This window comes from Aythya ferina (genome assembly GCF_964211825.1).
Source record: "Aythya ferina genome assembly, chromosome: 1".
NCBI lineage: Eukaryota > Metazoa > Chordata > Aves > Anseriformes > Anatidae > Aythya > Aythya ferina.
The window spans coordinates 167087741-167107597 of NC_140296.1; the positions used below are offsets into that span (position 1 = coordinate 167087741).

The following is a 19857-nucleotide window of genomic DNA, read 5'->3' on the forward strand; positions in this document are numbered from 1 at the left end:
TGCTTAATGCTAAATCAAATACTGCGAAAAGACTGAGAAAAGGAGCAGTGCCCAACCACAAATGACAGGTACACTGCAGCTGGCATGTTTTAAAAGGAAGCCAGCAGGTGTCTCAGCAACATGTCACAGGGACCTTTAGAAATCCTTCTGTTACTGATGAGCACTCATAGTTGCACAGTCTGTCTCTCTCTTTCTAGGAGCCTCTCTAGGGTTCTCTCAGGTTCAAGATTCTGACAAAAGTAGGAGTAATGGAAAAATCAGAAGTAACTACTCCTTATTATAATAATGCAAATGGATATATGTTGTCTCAATTATGTGCATTTGATTTTAAATTGCTTTAAAATTTTGCTTAAGATGACAATATTTTTAACATTTCCTTTTACCATAATCATTGCTAAAACCTCTAACATTAAAACAGATTTTCTTTTAAATTTTCTTTAGCTTGGGTTGAGAATTGTCTTATCCAAGATGGATTGCAGTAAATGTATGATAGCTAAAGAACACTATATATGATAAAAAATATTTTTTTGGAAGGTTTGTTTTCTATAAATAATTCTTTTGTGGACAAGAGTTGCATCTTATTAACCATCGAGAGTTGCTGTAAGCTCAATGTCTACCTCAGCAGTTATATAAATTCATAGTAGAGATTTTGTCCAAGAGGTGAATGGAAGATTTTCTTCTGAGAGTACATTTAGTGACCTAGTATTCAACTGAAATACAAAGTATAAAGTTGAATTTTCAAAATCAGTTTTTTATCATGCTAGCTGTTTTAGATCTATAAGAGCAATCCTTGGAATACGTTGAGTTTTAAGAAACACTGCTGTGCATTATCAGTGTGTCTTCCTTTACATAATGCTTCTTAATGTCAGAGACTCAGTAATTTGGAATACCAGTAGATCTGTTAGTTAGATGCAAAAATGAAATATGAAAGCAAAATAAAAAGTCCCCAATCTGCTACAATTTAGAAATCTTTTAAGGCTTAAAATCAGTGTAAACACCATTTGGTCTGATGTTAAATTTTTCATTGTTTTGGGCTAATGCTAATCAGTATTTACCTGAAGATTTGTGAACAATACCCATAGCATCTCTGGGGATTTATGGATTATCCATTAGTTACCTTCTGTTTCGGAACCAACTTTTAATTCTTCTTCAGCCATGGGAAGACTTGGTGTATCTAGAATTTGGTTGGTGTGTGATAATCTATGTGGGGGAAAAAAATAACCATAAAAATATCTTAATTCTTCAGATTCAGAATAGCTAACAAGTCATCAAAGAGGTTGTCTAAACCCCTCGGAAACAATCTCTATTTTCTCAAAAATAAAGTTGGGGGAAGAAAACGGAAATGTAAGTGTGGTGAAAAAGTTTGGAGATTTGGAAGATGAAGTGAGATGGTGGGGCATAATGGTTGCCAGTGGCCTCTGTTCTGACCTTCGGCATCCTCTTGTGCCTTGGGTTTTCTGTCTATGAAACCAATGATGATCCCAATGATACCAAGCACTTTACAGTGAACGGCACAAAGTTATGCTTGGCTGTTACTCTAAAGCAAAAATGGCAGTAAGATCCTGTTAAATCTCCTGCCCCCTTAGGATGATCTCTCTTTTATAAGGAAAGGGTTTTCCGGTTGGTCTGTTTCAGTAGAACATTATTCTGGCATGCAGCAAATAGAAACTGAGAGCCGAGACTAAACTTTTAACATTAATAAACTTTTCCTTTTATTTATTTATTTATTTATTTATTTATTTATTTTTTACCAACTATTGCTGGAGTCTCATTCTTTCAATGGGAATCTGTGTCAACCATGGTACTTGGAACAGTGTGAAATTCCTCAGGCTCTAACGTACTTAGAAAATTTATTGGAAATAAAAGATAAGGAAATCTGTCAGCAGAAATATTAGAAATCTCATATTTATTGACATCTAATATGCATAGACAAGTTGAGTGTGTAGCAGAGAATATTATTTGTCATGCAAATAGGACTCTAATTGAAAAGATGAAGAAAACCTTTGAAAATTCCAAATTAATTGTGACATTTGTAAGATTGTGATCTCTGTACACTGTCCTAAGAGCTCTTTTAGTATTTGATGTGCTTGTTAAATTTCATTTTCTCTCAGTCAGTTTTTCTTTACAGGAGGATGTTGCTGCAGAGCGGAGAAAACAGGCTGTGGTAGAACAAGTGATGGTGGATCAGTTATCCAGGTAAGTGAATTTACAATGTTAAACTACAGTGTTCCCTACAGAAGAATTTAGGTCAGAGAGTGTTTGACTTCTCTTGCTTGGAAGATGTTTTGATGACCTCATTGTAACTCTTATGTAGTCTTAAATAGTGCTATTTCTAAAATCCCTTTAAGTGAAAAACCTTTTTAATCTAAAATCACTTTCAAGTGCTATGTTTAATTTCATTTTTCATCTGACAAGAAGTGTTGATTTTACATCTGAATCTAATTTGTGGGTTTTACAGTAACAGTACTTTTCAGAAATAACCTTCTTTTACATCTGCAAAATATATGGATACCTGTTGTTACAAATTACGTATCTTTAGTATTTATTTCCTGTTCTAAGGCTGTCACCTTTACTAAAATTCCTTTATATTGACACATATTGACACAACATCTCTCTGAAGTAAAGGAGTTATTATATGAGTGTTAATCAGGAAGGAAAAAAAAAGGAGCAGATTAATCAAGTTGATCTAGGTTGTACAGGAAAGCTCTCCTAACTTCATTGCTATGCCTTTACCTCCAAGATAGCATTGTTTCTATGTACAAAGATCCCATCGTAGGTTAAGGAGGAGAAAAAAAAAAAGTAATTAATAGGTAAAGATGAGTATATTAAAATTATTTTTCTTATTATTGTTCCCATAAACTTGTTCTGAACAAAGCCAAGTGCAAGGTCCTGCATCTGGGTCAGGGCAATCCCAAGCATAAATGTAGGCTGGGCAGAGAACGAATTGAGAGCAGCCCTGAGGAGAAGGACCTGGGGGTGTCGGTTGATGAGAAGCTCGACATGAGCCAGCGATGTGTGATTGCAGCCCAGAAAGCCAAATGTATCTTTAAGTACAGAAATCACCGATTAAAACAAAGCAAACAACAACTAAGAAATGCTTGTCCCATATCATATCTTTACAATGATGTAGTTAGAGCTGATGATTACAGAGATTGTGTTAAAATGATGCTAGTTGTGTTGAAGTGTTTCAGTGCTGCTGGTGTTGGATTGGTTTTATGCATCTTGGATCATAGATGGTCATTCCATTCTTAACCTTCTTCAGCTGCTTCTCCTTATTTTTGCATGTATCCGTGCATCTCCTGCTCTGTTGACAAAGTCAAAACAATATCCAGTAGTGCTGCAGCTGCATCAAGAAGAACTTTTAATTGCAAAAATTTCTCTGTTTATTTTCCAAATATAACTGTGCCAGTACTGCCAAACAAATTGGTATCAGATAGCAGGATGTTAATCGGGAAAGATTAGTTCGAAACTGTCACATGGAAAATCTATTAATGGAAACACAAAAGGTTTTTTGATTGTTTTAATAGAACCAATCTTGCAGTTAAATTATTATAACTAATGTGTGCAAAGTTGGATCTGCACAGATCAGAGAGAAAGTTTATAAATTTACATTAGCTATGCAGAATTGTTTTTTCCTTCTGATTATTAATTATTTCAATAGCATGTATTTTAAGGGGTCTTCTCTTTTGTTTATTTGTTAAACTGATACGAAGATACTAAGATTAAACTGATACAGTTAATCAGCTGATTATCTTAATAATCAGTTTAATATCTTGATATTTTAATATCACTTCCATAACTGTAAGAAAATATACTTAAAATAATTTGCCTATCTGCAAAGTTATTACATAGTAGTGCACTACCAGACTGTTCTTTCATGTATTTGATTTAGAGTAATGGATTTCAGAACTTGTAAAAACAAACAAAAAAAAAAACAAAAAAAACCCAAACAAAACCTAAAAGAACAACCAACCAAATAAACAAGAAACCCTCCCTCAAATTTATGCAGGTGTAATGGCTAACTTCAACGTGTTATTATTGCATTATTCACATGGCATTTTTATTTATTTATTTTGTTTGTTTTTCTTCCTTGAGTAAGAATATGTTAGAACTGAAATTTAAACTTAGTGTTAGTCAGGGAGCTTCTCCCTGTTCTTTTTGGTCAGAGCTGTTATAAGTGACCCAGAACAATCCACACGTGCTGATGTTTCCAAGGAAGCTCATGGACTTCTGGGACTTGGGAACACACCCATGCGTTTTAGAAAAAGAACACTGCATGAAACAAAGTAAGTTTTCTCTAGTGGTCATTCTTTAGAAATATTTTTTTTGTTGTTGTTATTTTGGTCTCTGCAGTCTCTCTTTGCCTTTCCAGGTGTTTTATTCCTCACTTGGAACAAACAACTTCATCTGGGGTCTTATCGTTTGCCTCCCCCGTTTCTATAATTGCCTAGTGGGACCTATTTGTGGATTCTCTGTGTATAATGATTCATAGTATTTATAAAACATGGAAGAACCATCTTAAGCTCATACTGATACTGTTTATCACAGGGTTTTCTCAGTCTGAGTTGGTTGAATCCTTGCAATGCTGATGTATGCTTTTAGAGATTCTCATCCTGAGGTGCTTAAAATTACATAAATATACATCTATAAATGCTTATGTAGATCTTAACAATATAATCATACTTTTCCTTCATGTTTTGATTTCTGCTGAAAAATTGGCATTTAAATGTAATTTCTGAACTGTGAGCGTTAAAACAGTAACTCCAACAGCTTAAGAAAAAATGAGAAAATATTTTGATTTTCAGCAATGCATGCTGAAAACAACATGATTCTGCAGTTCCTGTTTTTATTATGTTAATCTTTCTCAACATGCAGGCAAATATCCCTGCTTTGTATGTTTTAACATGATCTTCTGAAGTCTTTTTCAACAAACATCATCATTTTATTTAAAAGAAAAAAATGGCAAAAAAAAAAAACTGTTTCAAGAACAATCTCTCAGTCTCAATCTGCTATACTCATCACATGAACAAATCTCTGTTTTGGGAACTAGTTATAATCAATATAAAGTATCTAAGTGAGGAAAGAAGCCCCCACATGGGTATTTTGCAAGAAAATTGATTGAGTGGTGTAAGCATGATGGTTGGTAGAGGTTTAATTCTTGACATAAGTGCATATAAACAAAATATCCCATTCATGTCTATGCTTTCTGTAGATGTAATCTCATATGATGTAATTACAGTGTGCTTTCCACATTGCAACTCAGAGTTGCTTTCTAATTCAACTACAAGAACCATATCCTCAGCCAGTTGCCAAGGATACCGTATTTTACGTTTTTTTTCTGTTTTGAAATGGTTATTTTCATATGCACCATTGCTTTGTGAGCATATAGATATCATTAATATGCTGCATTATTTTCACAGAATAAGGACCAAATCAGGATTGACTGAAAGCGTTCTCTCTAACAAACTACGCTTTGATAGTAGGATTATATCAAGGTAATCACACATTCTGTAAAGCTTTTTAATTCTATGAATTTATGAATGATAGTTGTTACCTCGTTGAAATATTTAATTGCACTGAATTTTTCCTTCTCTGTTACATGTGTAGAAAAAAAGTATATGCTATGCAGGTAGAGAGCATATAATACACCTGACATGGCTGATACAGTGGGTTTACTGTCCCATTATACAGCATTAAGATACATAAGTAATGTTACCATCATGTCAGTCATAGCTCTGTGCAGGACAATTGGCACAGGGATGTAAAAGAGTGCTCTTCACCATTACGTGTCACTTAGTTGTAAATTCTTTTAGCCTTTTCTTAGTGTGTGGCAACCATTGTGGATTGAAAGGATGGCTTTGTCTTTTTTGTAGCTCCTTACATACTAAGCTTACAAGCTGAGGGCATCTTTGTTCTGAATTGAGTAGTGGTGACATAAACATATTCTTCAGCTCTGGAGCAGCGGGCTGTATAGACATAGTCAAGGATTCAGCCCCATAGCTTCATCTGCCATAAAGAATGCAGTAGTCCAGATTTACATCATCCTTTAGCGAATGAAAATTATATTGGCATACTAAAACATGAAGCTTTGAAAGACGTTCTTAATGTTATGGAACAGAATATTGCATTAAGATGTGTTCCCAAATCCAGAAGATGGATTCCAGAATGGTTTAGTGAAAATAGATGGCTCTTTCAAAGATAAAGATTGTGCGAAGCTTTGAAAGACGTTCTTAATGTTATGGAACAGAATATTGCATTAAGATGTGTTCCCAAATCCAGAAGATGGATTCCAGAATGGTTTAGTGAAAATAGATGGCTCTTTCAAAGATAAAGATTGTGCAATACGCAAGATTGGATATAAAATGCATATTTCAAAATAGAAGTGTTATTTGTGTTTAGGTTGAATAAGGTTTGTGTAGATGCAAAAACATAAAGGTGCTTTTCAATTTTCCTTTTAGAAATGGTCGTGATGCCTGTAGAGAGTTGATTGGATTCTTTTTTGCATATGACCAATCCCTTACTGTGTATGAATTCCGGCAGTTTGGAAAAAACAGGTAGGTTAAGTTACTTTAAAAAAAAAATAAATTATAAAACATCTTTCACTGTACTTATCAAACATAAATAAGTGTAATTGTTTTAAGATCAGTTTTGAATTATTTCACAGAACAAATGCCTTGCCTTTCATTCAGAAGGGAATTTATCATCATCAGCGAGGACAAAAGAAGGGAAAAGCTTATGATCTTAGTGACTTCTATATTGTAAGTATTCTACTGAATGCAAGGCAGTTTTATTGGTGATTTGAAAATAATATTTAGATATAATATTTAGATATTCAAACTGAAAATTGTTATCTAGCATTTAGGGGAAGACTTCTGGTCTTCCCTTCAGTAATGTTGTTAAACTAAGTTTTTCAGGAGTCTGGACTATTTTGCTGTCCCATGATTTAGGGATTCCACTTTTGGCTTCAGTTTGTAGATTTTCCACTAGAGGGCACAAGACTGCAGACAATGTAGACCTTTTTGTAGCTAAAATGAACTATTTGGGAAGGAGAGCTCTGAAGTAGAAGACCTCAGTACTTCTTAAAAAAGTAATGATCTTTGTGAGGTTTGCTGATGATTTTGATGAAGGCATTGACTGAATATTTTTTTAAGCATGAGGGAATTGGTTTTAACTTAAAAGTTTGAAAATATTTACCACCAGCTTTATAGAGAGAGCTTTTGTTACAATTTTTTGTTTTGTTTTGTTTTGTTTCTTTTCTTTAAAAAGGTGATTGTTTGAAACGTCATTTGAATAAGTAGCATGTATAGTCAAGTTTCTACTTAACCGAACATTTGAAACTATGGTAGACTTGATACACCAGATAACCTGATTGTTGACTATGGATCATATTGTGTCTTCTGTGCTGCTGTACATCTGTACTTGGTGAAGTGTTCATTGTTTTTAAATATAGGCATTTTCATAAATATTCATAAATTTTGAAATACAGGATGTTTTTGCTGCATACTCCTGTAAATCTTAAGTTTAGAGCAACCAATGCATTTGAATGAAGGCAACATGCATTTGAATGAAGGTAAATAAAGGCAACATCAGCTTTTAGCATTTTGTAACCCTTTTGTAAGTACTTGATTAACCCTAGCAGTTTACATGTAGCTGCCATATAGGAGTTTCCAAAATGAAATAGATGACTTTGTTTGTGGTATGGAGATTGAAGCTTTTTTTTTTTTTTTTTTTTTTTTTTCTTTTTTTTTTTTTTAGAAATTTTTTTTTGGTTGTCATTTGTATCTTTGCAACCTGCAAATGGAATTATGGGAATGTGTATTAAATAAAGGTGTGTCTTAAAGACATCCACAAAATATACTGTCCCGGAGTCCATTATCTCTTTGGAATGATGTCGTATTTGTGAATATCCATATCTTCAAGCTCAGTTTCTCGGATGACATTAAGATACACAAATCTTTCACAAAGTCCAAGTGATTGACACACTTGCACAGCAGCAATATCTTCCTACTTTGGGTGTTGGAATCTTTAGAATCCAAGCCTGCATGGATATTATAGTTAGAGCTACTGCTTTTTTGATTCTTCACAATGTTCTTTTTTTTTTTTTTTTTCTTCTTTTTTTTTTTCCTTCCTCTCTGTCTCACAAACCAGTTACCTCACATATTTTCCAAAGTTAAAGAAGCTATGTCCCCTGTCCCTAGCTTGGAGGGAAGAGGAATTTTAATACTCAGAAGGGACAGTACTGAATAGAACTTTTTACTACTGTTAGTGTGTTTTTATTCAATATTTATTACTGAAATACAATAATTTTAAAGAATAACTACATATTTAAGCATTGCAAGGATTATTTGAACTTTGGGATGTCTACCTTTTGGTTGTTTGTTTATATTAAATATGATCGTAGGTTATTGAGTGTAACTGTAGAGGGTTTCTTATAGTCTGAAAACCTGGCTCTCAGAGAATCATTGTGGCACCTTCTGTGATCCTCTGTTCTGTGGTCCAGTGAGTTTGGGATTCCATAAGAATGAAGGGATAAGAAAAATACAAAAGTAGAGCCTGGCTGAGGGAACAACAATCTATAGTATCACATTACTCAATTGTGAATTAGGGTAGAGTAGATGCTCTTACTAGACAAACCTCCACGTAGAAGATAAAGTTTTATTTTGAAGTCTGTTTGTTTTTATTTAGTATTAGAAAAGCTCTGTTAATAAGGTTAACTGACCTTAGTTACACTTTTTCCATCGTTTCATAGCAAGACTTTAATGATCATACTTCTGAAAGTCTTGCAGAACATATGCTACAAACTATGTGACCTGTTTGTAAACCATTCTATGTTTTGCCAACAGGGAGCTAACCTAACTTTCCGAAGTGTTGATCATAATCTTCCAGAAAGTGTTCAGCAGAACCCAGTCCTCACCCTTCGTGTGATAAATATTGATGAAACAGCTATGGATTTTCTCAAGTAAGTGCAGCTAACTTTTTCAAATTAGTCTTCCTTAAGCAAAAAATATTTTTTATAAGAGCTTCTAACATGTTATTTATACTGTTAAAAAATCTGTATTTAGGCTGTTGTTAGGAGAAATTAGTAATAGATTTGAGTGGATGTTCTATAATTCAATAACTTCCTAGAATGATAAGGAGTAACTTGAAAAAAAAAAGAATTAATTAAATACGAAGCTATCTTACTTGCTTTGTTTGAAGTCTTTTTAACACAAACCATATTCTGAAACTTTTCTGATGCAATGAACTAATGTACTATGTTCAGAGGAAAAATAATTTTTTTGTGATCAACATTATTATTGAATCTTTTGTGAAGCTTATATTAACTGCTTATATCAGTTATGCCAATACAAGTGTTTGAACACAGTCAGGAGAGGGATTGATGGTTTCTTTTTTTTTTTTTTTTTTTCCCCATCTTCCTTACTTCCTTTTTGTATGCGCTCTTTCTTCAGTCTTTGAGATACTGCTACACATTGTAGACTGCAGGCATTTGGGCATCTTATTTCTCAACACGTTTATTTTCTCATCCACTTGCTGTATTCCCTCCAGTCAGGTATTGATACACATCAGTAAGATCACCCTGAGCATTCTCCAGGCTAAATATTCTCAGTTCTCACAGCCTCTCCTTGTAAATCTACAATCTATAAAAGATTGGTACTACAATCTCTTCTTGACTACGACCAACAGTAACAGACTCAAATATATTTAGTATCTAAAAACTACTTTCGTCAGAACATCTTAACTAACCATTATTTTTCTTTTTGCAAGTGTTGAGATATATGAAGCTTATTCTCAGTTACGGTAATATTCACTTTAAGGTCCCTTTACACTGAAAGCTCTGCAAAGAGGCCCTAGTGAGCTAACAGTCCATAAAACTGTAAATTCAAATTTAATTGGTTGTAGAAACATATAGCTGTATGATGCTAACTGTTCCCTCTGCAGGGTCTTCATGAAATAAAATAGTTTAATATTGGTTGGCTTATGTAGGATATTTTACATCTTAGAAGCATATCATTTTGTTTTTTTTTTTTTTTTCATTTGTTGATAATTTTCTACCTATGGAATTTGGAGGCGATCCAGTGTTGTTTCTGAAAGGCTGAGAATGAAGACCTGTTCATTGGGTTTTAAATTCATATTTTCTGCTACTTTTTTTCTGGTACTTCTTTTTTGCTACTTCTTTTTTATACACTCTTAACCTGAGGTGTGCCTTTTTTTTCAGGTAGTAAATTGAAGTCTGTCTAATTCTTCTGAACGCTGTGTCTGGGTGGGGGTGTTATTGAACTGTAACTCGGTCTTCTCTGGTGGAAAACTCATGATCTGAGTCCTTTTATCCAGATTAATGTACCCACTCAGGTGGGTAGAGTCAAAAAGGTCTGTTGCAGATTTTCAGGAGCAGCTATGCCCTTCTGCCACAAGCTATGAATCTTTTGTGTTTTATGTTTGTTTTAGTGAGAGTACATGTATGTTGTCTTCTGTAGATGGTTGCCTTTACAGTTTAGGTAGTTTGATATGGACAAGTTCATACGGACTTCATAATGGGAGGTAACCAAACTGGAGTGAAAATTCTTAATAGCAGAGAGGTAAGTCTTTGGCCTCCAAAATAAGGAGTAGTCCTTCATGGCAAGGCACTGGTGAACAAGTAGTTTGAAGTTGGCAGTAGTTTTTACATCTGTTTTCCTACTGTAATTAAAAGATAACTACAGCACTTTTTTTTTTTTTTTTTTAAATCTTCCAGTAGGTTCTTCCACAGTATTTTTTCTATCAAGCTTCATACTTACTTCTGATTGGGATTACTGGGAAGCCCTTCTGAGAACACACAATACAGAATTTCACCATAAGTTTTAGTGAAGGAACCTGAGATGCACTGATCCAGCTTTTGGGCTAAACCCTTGCCATAGTTTGTTCTCTTAGTAGTTAACTTCTTTACCTACTGTGAGTTTACATTGTTTTCATTTGGCAGACATATAGTTAGCATGTAGGAATGAGAATAGAAACAAATGACCTCAGAAATTCAGTATTTATTAAGTCAGATTCCATGTCAAATACCTGTAGCTAATCATGTTTTCTTCAGAAGAGGATGCAAAACAGCACATTGTTGAAAGATAAGGTGCTTTCAATAAGGTGTTTATTAATGGTTAGCTTGTATTTGAAATGAGAAGGCTTATGCATTTGCCAACAGAAAACTTACGTGCTTTACCTTGCTTTATGTGCTTTAACCTTGGTAGTTAAGACTCCTATTTGGTCCCAGTACAAGGTGGCTCCTCCCTTCATAATTTATCACTCATATCTGAACTAGAAGCATTTCTTTCTTCTGGATGTGTATAACCTACAGTTAGCAGTGTAAGCACACACAAAAAAATATAAAAGTAATTCGGAATGGTGTTAACATTTCCGTCATTAATATCTGTCATTACAGATTTTTAATTATCTGGACATATTACAAGAAATTGATTCCTTGATTTGAGGGAGATTTTATTTTCCCTGAGGGTATATGTTTATCTATTCAACATTCAAATAAAAATGCATCAATATCCATAAACATGTTTTCCTGGAGATTTGAACTTTGCTGGTGTTCTTTTAAGAAGGCTGATCAGAATACTGGGACAAATTCTCTTTTTGTGTGATTCCCATTTATTGTGTCCTGTTCATTTGCTTTTTTTTTTTTTTTTTTTTTTTCCCCCAAGCATTTTTGTGGAGCATTTTTAGAAATCCATGACTTATTTATTAGAGCCCTCTTAAATGGATTACATTATGTAGTGCTGCAAGAACTAAGCAAAGAAAGCAGGTTTTTAAACAATAATTAGCATACATGCATATTTGTCTTCCTTAAAATCTTTGGTGGAAAACTTTTCAGGTTCTTCAAAGTTTCTATCAATACTATGTCCATTTCTTCTATGAAAAATGTCCATCCATTAGCTTGCAAATTTCTCATTATCTCCTTGTTTAGTAAATTATGGCCATTGCTCTTTGGAACTGCTTGTAGGTTGCATGGAGAATGCACGGTCACTGCAGTTACAAGATCTGGAATTCTCTCTTACTGCTCTCAGGTGCCCTTGATGGACCATGTCCATGGCAATTCTTCCTCAGTTCAGGACATACACTGTCGTATACTGTTGGTTGAAAGAATATGGAACCTGTTCTTACTGTAAGGAACTCGGTCATAGTGTGTGAAATACGTGAATACTGTCAGATGGAAATCTTTCAAATAATTCCATTTCTCTGCAGAAGTATTCCTTTGTTGCTGTGTTGGTCCCCAGTGCCTCCCTAAGTGATACTGTTCTTGATCTGCATCGTGGAAGATAATCTCTTCTGCCCTTAATAACAATGTTAGTCTTTTTGCCCATGTGTTCCATTAATCATAAATGAGGCAAGACATAAAACAGGTGGAAATTTGCTGACTATTTTTCTTTAATCATTTAGTTGTTGGTCTTACAATTTAGACATTTTGCTAGGAAAATAAAGATTCAAGACATTACTTGTATAGTCTTTTTTCTTTACTTTTCTTTTTTTTTTTTTTTTTTTTCTCTTAAAGAGAGATTTATAGCTACTTCATGTTATTTTCCTGGTAACTAAGTGTTGCTGCTTTAACAAACTTTTCCACTGGTCTGAGCTGAAGATTAGGACTGTCCAGATATGCTTCTGGAGACTGTACAAACAGGAGGAATTATGCATGAGTTATAAATTGGTAGAGGAGCTGCGAATGGAATAGTGTCAGACAAGAGTTTCTCTATATCTGCAACTATTCAACAAGGAATTTTTTGTATGCCACGTCAAACTCAAGAACTTGGATGCAATGCTTATCAGGGTAGTATAAGAATTAAATACAAAGTTCAAATTTATTTATTTTTTACTACAACTATTTTGAATTCAGTAATATTACATTTTCACTAATAATAATTTTCACTAATCAACTTTAAATTGTTGCTATTTTAGAGCTCCCTCTGAGGAATTCAAGCAAGAATGTTCTGAGCAAGATAACAGCAGAGTTTTCAAAAAGATTCAAGGTTTGTGTCTACCAGAACACACTTATTTTTAATTTCTGTATCTGACTTTATAGCTCAGCACAAAGAAGAGTGGTGGCATTTCAAAGATTTTATTTGAATAAATGAAGCTAACCAAGAGTTAGATATTTATCAGAATATTACTAAAATCTGATACTGGGATAAACTGTTCATAAGAATACTTTCTACTCTTAACTTTGCTTCTTTAAATAAACAGTCTGGCTAAAGATCATGGAAACAGTATGCAATAATTGTGAATGTAACAGATAAAATATCACTGTGATGACAAAATCTTAAAAAAGAATGCTAAATCATAACACTGATCCTATGTTAAATTAGCATCAAATTAAAAAAAAAATACTGGTGAAATATTCAAACAATCTTATTTATTCAGTTAATTCTGCTTTAGATAGTTCTTTGGCCATTATTTCTACCCATTAAAAAGTAGTTTTTTCATATTCTTCAATGTTATCTGTACTAAATATGTGAGTACGATCTAATAGTATATTCTAGAATATGTAATTGTATTTTGCCAATTTCCTACCTGTAGTCTTTTGGACAAGAGCATAGCTTTGTGTTTAAAACTGTAGAAGGATGTTTATGTACTTGCTGTGTAACTTGTAGACCACAAAAACTGTTGAAGTGAACAGTTTTTAGTTTGTAGAATCTCCAGCATAACTTTTAATAGCTGAACCCACTTCCAGTAGGCACTTTCTGATCACTATAATGTAGTTGAGCACTTACTTTTAGAAAGATTGTTGGAATAACACATTAGGGATATATTTTTTTATATTCTAGTTCTCCACCTCTTTTTTTTTTTTTTTTTTTTTTTTTTTTTGGTCCTGCTGTAATGCACACAAGCTGATTTCTCAATTATCTGACCATATCTAAGACTTGCTGGTGTGCCCTGGAAGAAAGCGTAGTGTATATACTTCAAGATGTATTTCAATGTACTTCTGAGTTTGATCTTTACTGGAAAAAAATCATCCCTCATCCTCCCCTCCCAGCCCTAAAGAGAAACTGCTGCACAGAGATTTTGGTAAAGCCATCATTTTTACCATAGAAACAGTTCTTTGCCTAACATTTTGGAATGATTTTACAGAATTATTGATATTTGTTCTTGTTTCCACGTGTATTTAACATGTTTGTACTGAAAAAAAATAACTGTGTGTCCCATAATGGGATGTTTGTATTACCAAAGTAGTGTTGCTGAATTGCTTTGGGCATTGAATAATAGTGTGTATGTATTTGATTCCAGTGGAAGTTAGCAGTTTCATAATCTGAACACAACAGACATTCTTTCCTTCTGTGATCTTTTTAATGTTTTATTAAATGTTGCTGCTGCTTTATGTGATTTCTATTCACATGTTAAGTAAACGATAATTTTCTTTTGAACTCTCATCTGGTCATCAAAGGTATGAGAGTCTGGATGTGATGATGTGTCTTTTAACCAGCAGTGTGAAAAACAGTTGTGGTCTTGTTTACTTTTGTAACAGCCCTATAGCATACGGTTAACTTCAGTTAATCGTTATGCCCTTTCCTTCTGTAAATCCTCAGGTATGCTCAGAGAAACACTAAGTAAAAGAGGAGTTCGTGTTGTAACAGGCCTAGGAAAATATTTCCGACGTATAGACAAGAACAGAAATGGTTTTCTCTCTCAGGCAGACTTTAAAGAAGCTCTGAAAGTATTCCATCTGGAAGTGCCTGAAGGGGTAAGTTGAAATTATAAGGCTGAAATTATAAGGTTATACTCATATACTAATACTTAGGTAAGTGAATACTTATCTCACTTTAATTTATGGTATCACCCCTTTGCTTAAAGCTACATCTTAATACCTATTTTTGCATTTTTTTTCCTTGTGTTGTTATATTGGCATTTCTGCATTCAGGCCTATTTAAATTCTTGAATGAAGAAACAAATAAGAGTGCAATCTTCTTGTCTTATGAAGCGGGGCAAGTGGAATTGCAATCCAGTTTTCTTTTTCAGCCTTTTGAAGATATTCTATAGGATACTATTTACTAATTGCTCTTCTTTTTAAATATTATGTTACAAGGAAAGCACACAGTTATCAAAATGGTTAATAATGTGAATTATGGTCATCAGTGACCAATGATGACTTAGGTTATTTTGAGAAGTGTTTGAGTCAGCTTGGATGGGGACATTGTTCTTTGTGACAGTATTGTAATTTCCTGTTGTAGCAATTGTTTTTTATTTCTATGACATAGTGAAAAACTTTGGCAAAATATTTTAAAATTACAGGACTTTGAATCCTTGTGGCTTATTCTTGATGACAGCAAGAGTGATAAAGTTGATTATGGAGAATTTGTTCGTGCCATAGTTGGAGAAATGAATGAATATCGGAAAGCATTTGTAAGAAAAGTAAGTTTCACTGCAGATAGTGTAGATATTTTGCAGTCTAACTTCTGTTGGTTGGAGTTGGTTATTTATTACATTTTGAATTTTTTTTTTTTCTTAAATTTTGCATCTGGTAATTGACTTTTTAAACTGTCAGATTAGTGTGTTAAAATAAATGTAAATTAGAAGACAGCATGCTGTTCCATTGTTGAGTTAGTTAATTTTGAACAGCAACCTAGAAACAAGTCCTTTATTATTTTAGGTTTGAGTATGCATGCTATTCTTACAGTTTACTCCAGTGTGTAAGGCATCTGGCACTGCAAAGCTCTGTCTTCCGGAAATCTCTTCCTGTATTTTGGCAGATGACTATATTTGTTATCCATATGCACTGTGTGCGTTTTTTTTTTTTTCTCAATGTCTAAAATAGAGGCAATAATACTTCTCTTCTTTGAGACATACAATTAGAGGCATTACATTTGCAAGAGTTTTTTACATTTGAAATGTCACTTTGTTATTTGTCTATATAGAAACTGGAAAGACAAAGGGATTGGCAATGTATTGTGACTGTAACCAGTATTTCATGCTGGAAACAAACCAGCCAGTATCATAGTGATGGGATATCATAAAGATCAAGAAATGGGACATGCTTTTGTTCTCTTAATCATGGATGACCTGACTGTCCCAGCCTTATGTAGTGGTATGTGTATTAGAGTAAGCTGTTGAAATTAAAGTGAAGCTGCTCTTAGTAGTGCTGTAGAGGCACATTGGAATGATGCCGGAATCTTAGTAATTGGAGGAGACAGAAAGGAAGCAGCTTAACTGCTGATTCTAAGGATGAGCTAGAAATTTTGGAGAGAAGACAATTTTTTATTTTTACTTTTTTTGAGTTTGTGAGTGGACCACATTTGAAGTAAAAGTTGTCAAGATAAAACAATTGTGAAATTCCATAATGTTGAATCCTTTACTAGTATCTGGCGACTATGATAGTAGATTCAAATTACTTAAATAAAATAGGTAAATCAGAATAATCCATCGAACGAGATCTGAAAATATGTGTTAGGTAGCTAAGTGTGTTTGGACTTTATTTTTTTCTGCCTTTTTTTCCTCTTTGTTTAGGCTTACATGAAACTAGACTTCAACAAAACTGGAAGTGTTCCTATGGTAGACATCAGAAAATGTTACTGTGCAAAGAAACATCCACTAGTATTGGCAGGTAATTACCATTAACAACAACAACAACCAAAAATAAAAATCCACAATTAAAGCAATGAACTTGTTAGTAGAGATATGAGATCCAGAAACTGAAACTAATATAAACTGTTTTCATTTCAGCTGTTAACATGAACTTTTTTCCCTCTGATTACCTATGATGTACCTTATCTGGAACTTGGCTATAAATAGTAATGGAATTCATTACTATTCACAATATTACAGAATCACAGAATTTCTAGGTTGGAAGAGACCTCAAGATCATCGTGTCCAACCTCTGACCTAACGCTAACAGTCCCCACTAAACCATATCCCTAAGCTCTACATCTAAACGTCTTTTAAAGACCTCCAGGGATGGTGACTCCACCGCTTCCCTGGGCAGCCTGTTCCAATGTCTAACAACCCTTTCAGTAAAGAAGTTCTTCCTAAGATCCAACCTAAAACTCCACTGGCGCAACTTTAGCCCATTCCCCCTCGTCCTGTCACCAGGCACATGGGAGAACAGACCAACCCCCACCTTGCTACAGCCTCCTTTGAGGTACCTGTAGAGAGTGATAAGGTTGCCCCTGAGCCTCCTTTTCTCCAGGCTGAAAATTAATGCTTGCTTTCTATCATGCTGCAAATGCTTCATATATATAGGTTAGATTCCTTTCCTTACCTGTGTAGGACTACATTTAAGTAGTTATATATCGGCTCTTATGTGCAAGAAATCACTAACCCCTATGATATCAGTAATTTTAAATTAAGAGAATACTCTCCTTTTCATATTACTGTTTTTCCTCAACTTCTATAAGGCTTTCAAGTGACACTAGATGTACTCATCACTTGGGGATCCTTCTGAATAAATTATTAATTTATTTCTGGGACATGGATTGTCATTCTTTACAGAGAAAATGTTGGTATCTTCGTTATTTTTCAGGCTTCACAGAAATGTTTGAATACCACCATTGGAAAGATAAGAGTTTAAATCTTTGTTTCTAAAATAATATCTCCAGATACCAAACTAGTTAATGTGAGTCTCCTTAGTGTCCCGAACCTTTCTATTTTACCAGTTGAAGAAAAGATGTTTTCTGTTTTGCCAGTGACCTTAATAGTAATATATGTGAGGATATTTTGTGGGTTAAGGATGTTGGACATTCCATTTTTTTTCCATTGCTGTAATGCTATATTTTCTCCATTTTTTTCCTCAATGCAATAAAAGTAAACTAAAGTATAATCTTTATTAAGTTGCTAGAACACACGTGTCAATTCCAGAACATTTTTGAATGTAAACTTGCATCTTAAATTGTTCCTAGAGCTTTGAACTCATATTACATTAAACACATGATTTATCACAAGTTTACTTCTGATTTACCAGAATTTTAATTAAGGAATGTGCCATTCAGTTTTAGCAGTCATTTGAAGAAAAATCTTCCTGATCTTATAATCTATTAAAATTGACTTTGGCCTCATGTTTCCAATGATATTTAATGCTATAGTTTGCTATTAAAGGAAGGTAATTTCTGCAGCTGATGTTAAGTGAATAAATGACTTCATTGCCGCCTGTGAAATATTGAATTTGTTCAAGAAAAATATTTGCAAGCCAAAATCTTAGATTTTCTTTCCTAAAATATATTAACTGTCATATATTCACTGGTCTTGAAAATGTAATTAATGGAAAAAAAATGCACTCACAGGCAAAGCTACAGAAGAAGAAATTACAGCATCATTTCTAGAAACATTAGGAGAGTCCTGCAGCAATCCCAATGAAGTGTCCTATTCTGAGTTCGAAGATTACTATGAAGGATTAAGTATTGGAATCATGGATGATGATGATTTTGTTAACATCTTAAGGAACCCTTGGGGAATTTAGAGTGGAAGAAGACAAATGAAAAAGAAAGACCTTCTGAACAAGAAGTGAACTAAACAAGGAAGAGTTTAGTTGTGACATGCATTACTTCACGCTTAGTGTCTTAAATCAATTTAAAGGACTGAAAATTGTAGATGCTTTCAGAATAATAAAAGTTAAGTTTCTTACAGTCTGTTGAGCAGTACTAAGCACTTTTTCCATATAAATGGTGTCCATGCATTTTCATTGGCTGTTCACCATACCAGAAGGCAGCATTAACTTGATACTAGAATGAAGTGTCTTTTTCGAATTCCCTCTTATTTTAAAATACTAAAATGTGTGAGATTATGTGCAAGATAAATTTTAGTTTTATGATTTTGTAAAGCTTTAGATATGATGTAAATGGTGTAAATATCTGTGGTAGCTTTTCTTCATTTTTCTTTTTATAAAAATGCCATACTTTTTCTTATAACGTTCTTTGCTTTGTTTCTCATGTTTTATGCTGGTGGTCAGCCTGAGAGAGAGCAGGCCATCCTCATCAAATTTGGAGGAAGACCGCAGTACTGAAAATGCAGAGAAAGTAAGACCAATTAACCTTTAAACTAGTATCCAGACCATCTCTGCTGACTTTTTTTTTTTTTTTTTATTCAGGGATTTTCAGATGAGCATTGAATCCCAACAGCTTTAACAAGCATAAATATATTTTTCAGTGTCCTTCTTTTTCTCTATTTTGCTAAATTGTTTTCAAAACAAATTTATATTTAAATATCTGGCTTCTCTACTTTCTATTGCTGTGATTTTTTTTTAAACTAATCAATTATATTGTCTGTCACATTGATATACATAATTTTATGTCTTTTCTGAAAGTAGGAAACAGAAAAGTATATATTACAAAAACACATTTTTCAACAAAAATTAAACTTCAAATTAAAATATGCCTTGCTACTTCAAATATTCAGCCAGGTATGCTTTTCAGTGTAATACATCCTGTTAATTCTATAAGGTTAATTATGTTAAGAAATAAAAAATCTATTATTAATTAGTTTTATATATACATATATATGTAGATAGCCTTTGGTTTCAATATACCTTTCAAAATTAACTGTATGTTGAACAGGATTTTTTTAAGCCTATGCAATTAAAGTATATTAGTTTTCTCCATGCATGTCTGACTAGTTTTGAATTTAGTCCATGATTGTTAAAACCTTCCTCTGGGACAGAATTTGCGCTTCATAGGAATTTAAGTGCAGTGCTGAAAATGAATGCTAAAATAAGGGCCTTTGGTCCCTCTGTGGCGGACTGGTTTATTCTAGATATAGCACTTTCTTGTTCTAATTGCTTTGTTATCTTTTGTTTGTACCATGTCTGCATGTGTATCTAGAATTGCAATTTCTCCTCTAAACCCTCAAATGAGGATTTTTTTTTTTTTCAGTTCAGTTTGGGGCTGCAGAAGTCTGTCTGTGTTG

At 33.7% G+C, this 19857-nt stretch overlaps 1 protein-coding gene across 5 annotated transcripts in view; it reads left to right on the forward strand.

Annotated features, from left to right (window-relative positions):
• CAPS2 (calcyphosine 2) overlaps positions 1-19556 on the forward strand; it is a 33435-nt gene extending 13879 nt beyond the window's left edge. For all 5 annotated transcript variants that reach the window (XM_084516382.1, XM_084516383.1, XM_084516384.1 and 2 more), the window contains 11 exons: positions 2129-2196; positions 4167-4286; positions 5421-5495; positions 6459-6554; positions 6665-6758; positions 8844-8959; positions 12931-13001; positions 14556-14710; positions 15259-15378; positions 16471-16567; positions 18240-19556. In XM_084516382.1, coding sequence (XP_084372508.1) covers positions 2129-2196; positions 4167-4286; positions 5421-5495; positions 6459-6554; positions 6665-6758; positions 8844-8959; positions 12931-13001; positions 14556-14710; positions 15259-15378; positions 16471-16567; positions 18240-18415 — 1188 coding nt within the window. In that variant the 3' untranslated portion in view covers positions 18416-19556. The remainder of the gene's footprint in view (positions 1-2128; positions 2197-4166; positions 4287-5420; positions 5496-6458; positions 6555-6664; positions 6759-8843; positions 8960-12930; positions 13002-14555; positions 14711-15258; positions 15379-16470; positions 16568-18239) is intronic.
• The last annotated feature ends 301 nt before the right edge of the window (positions 19557-19857 follow it).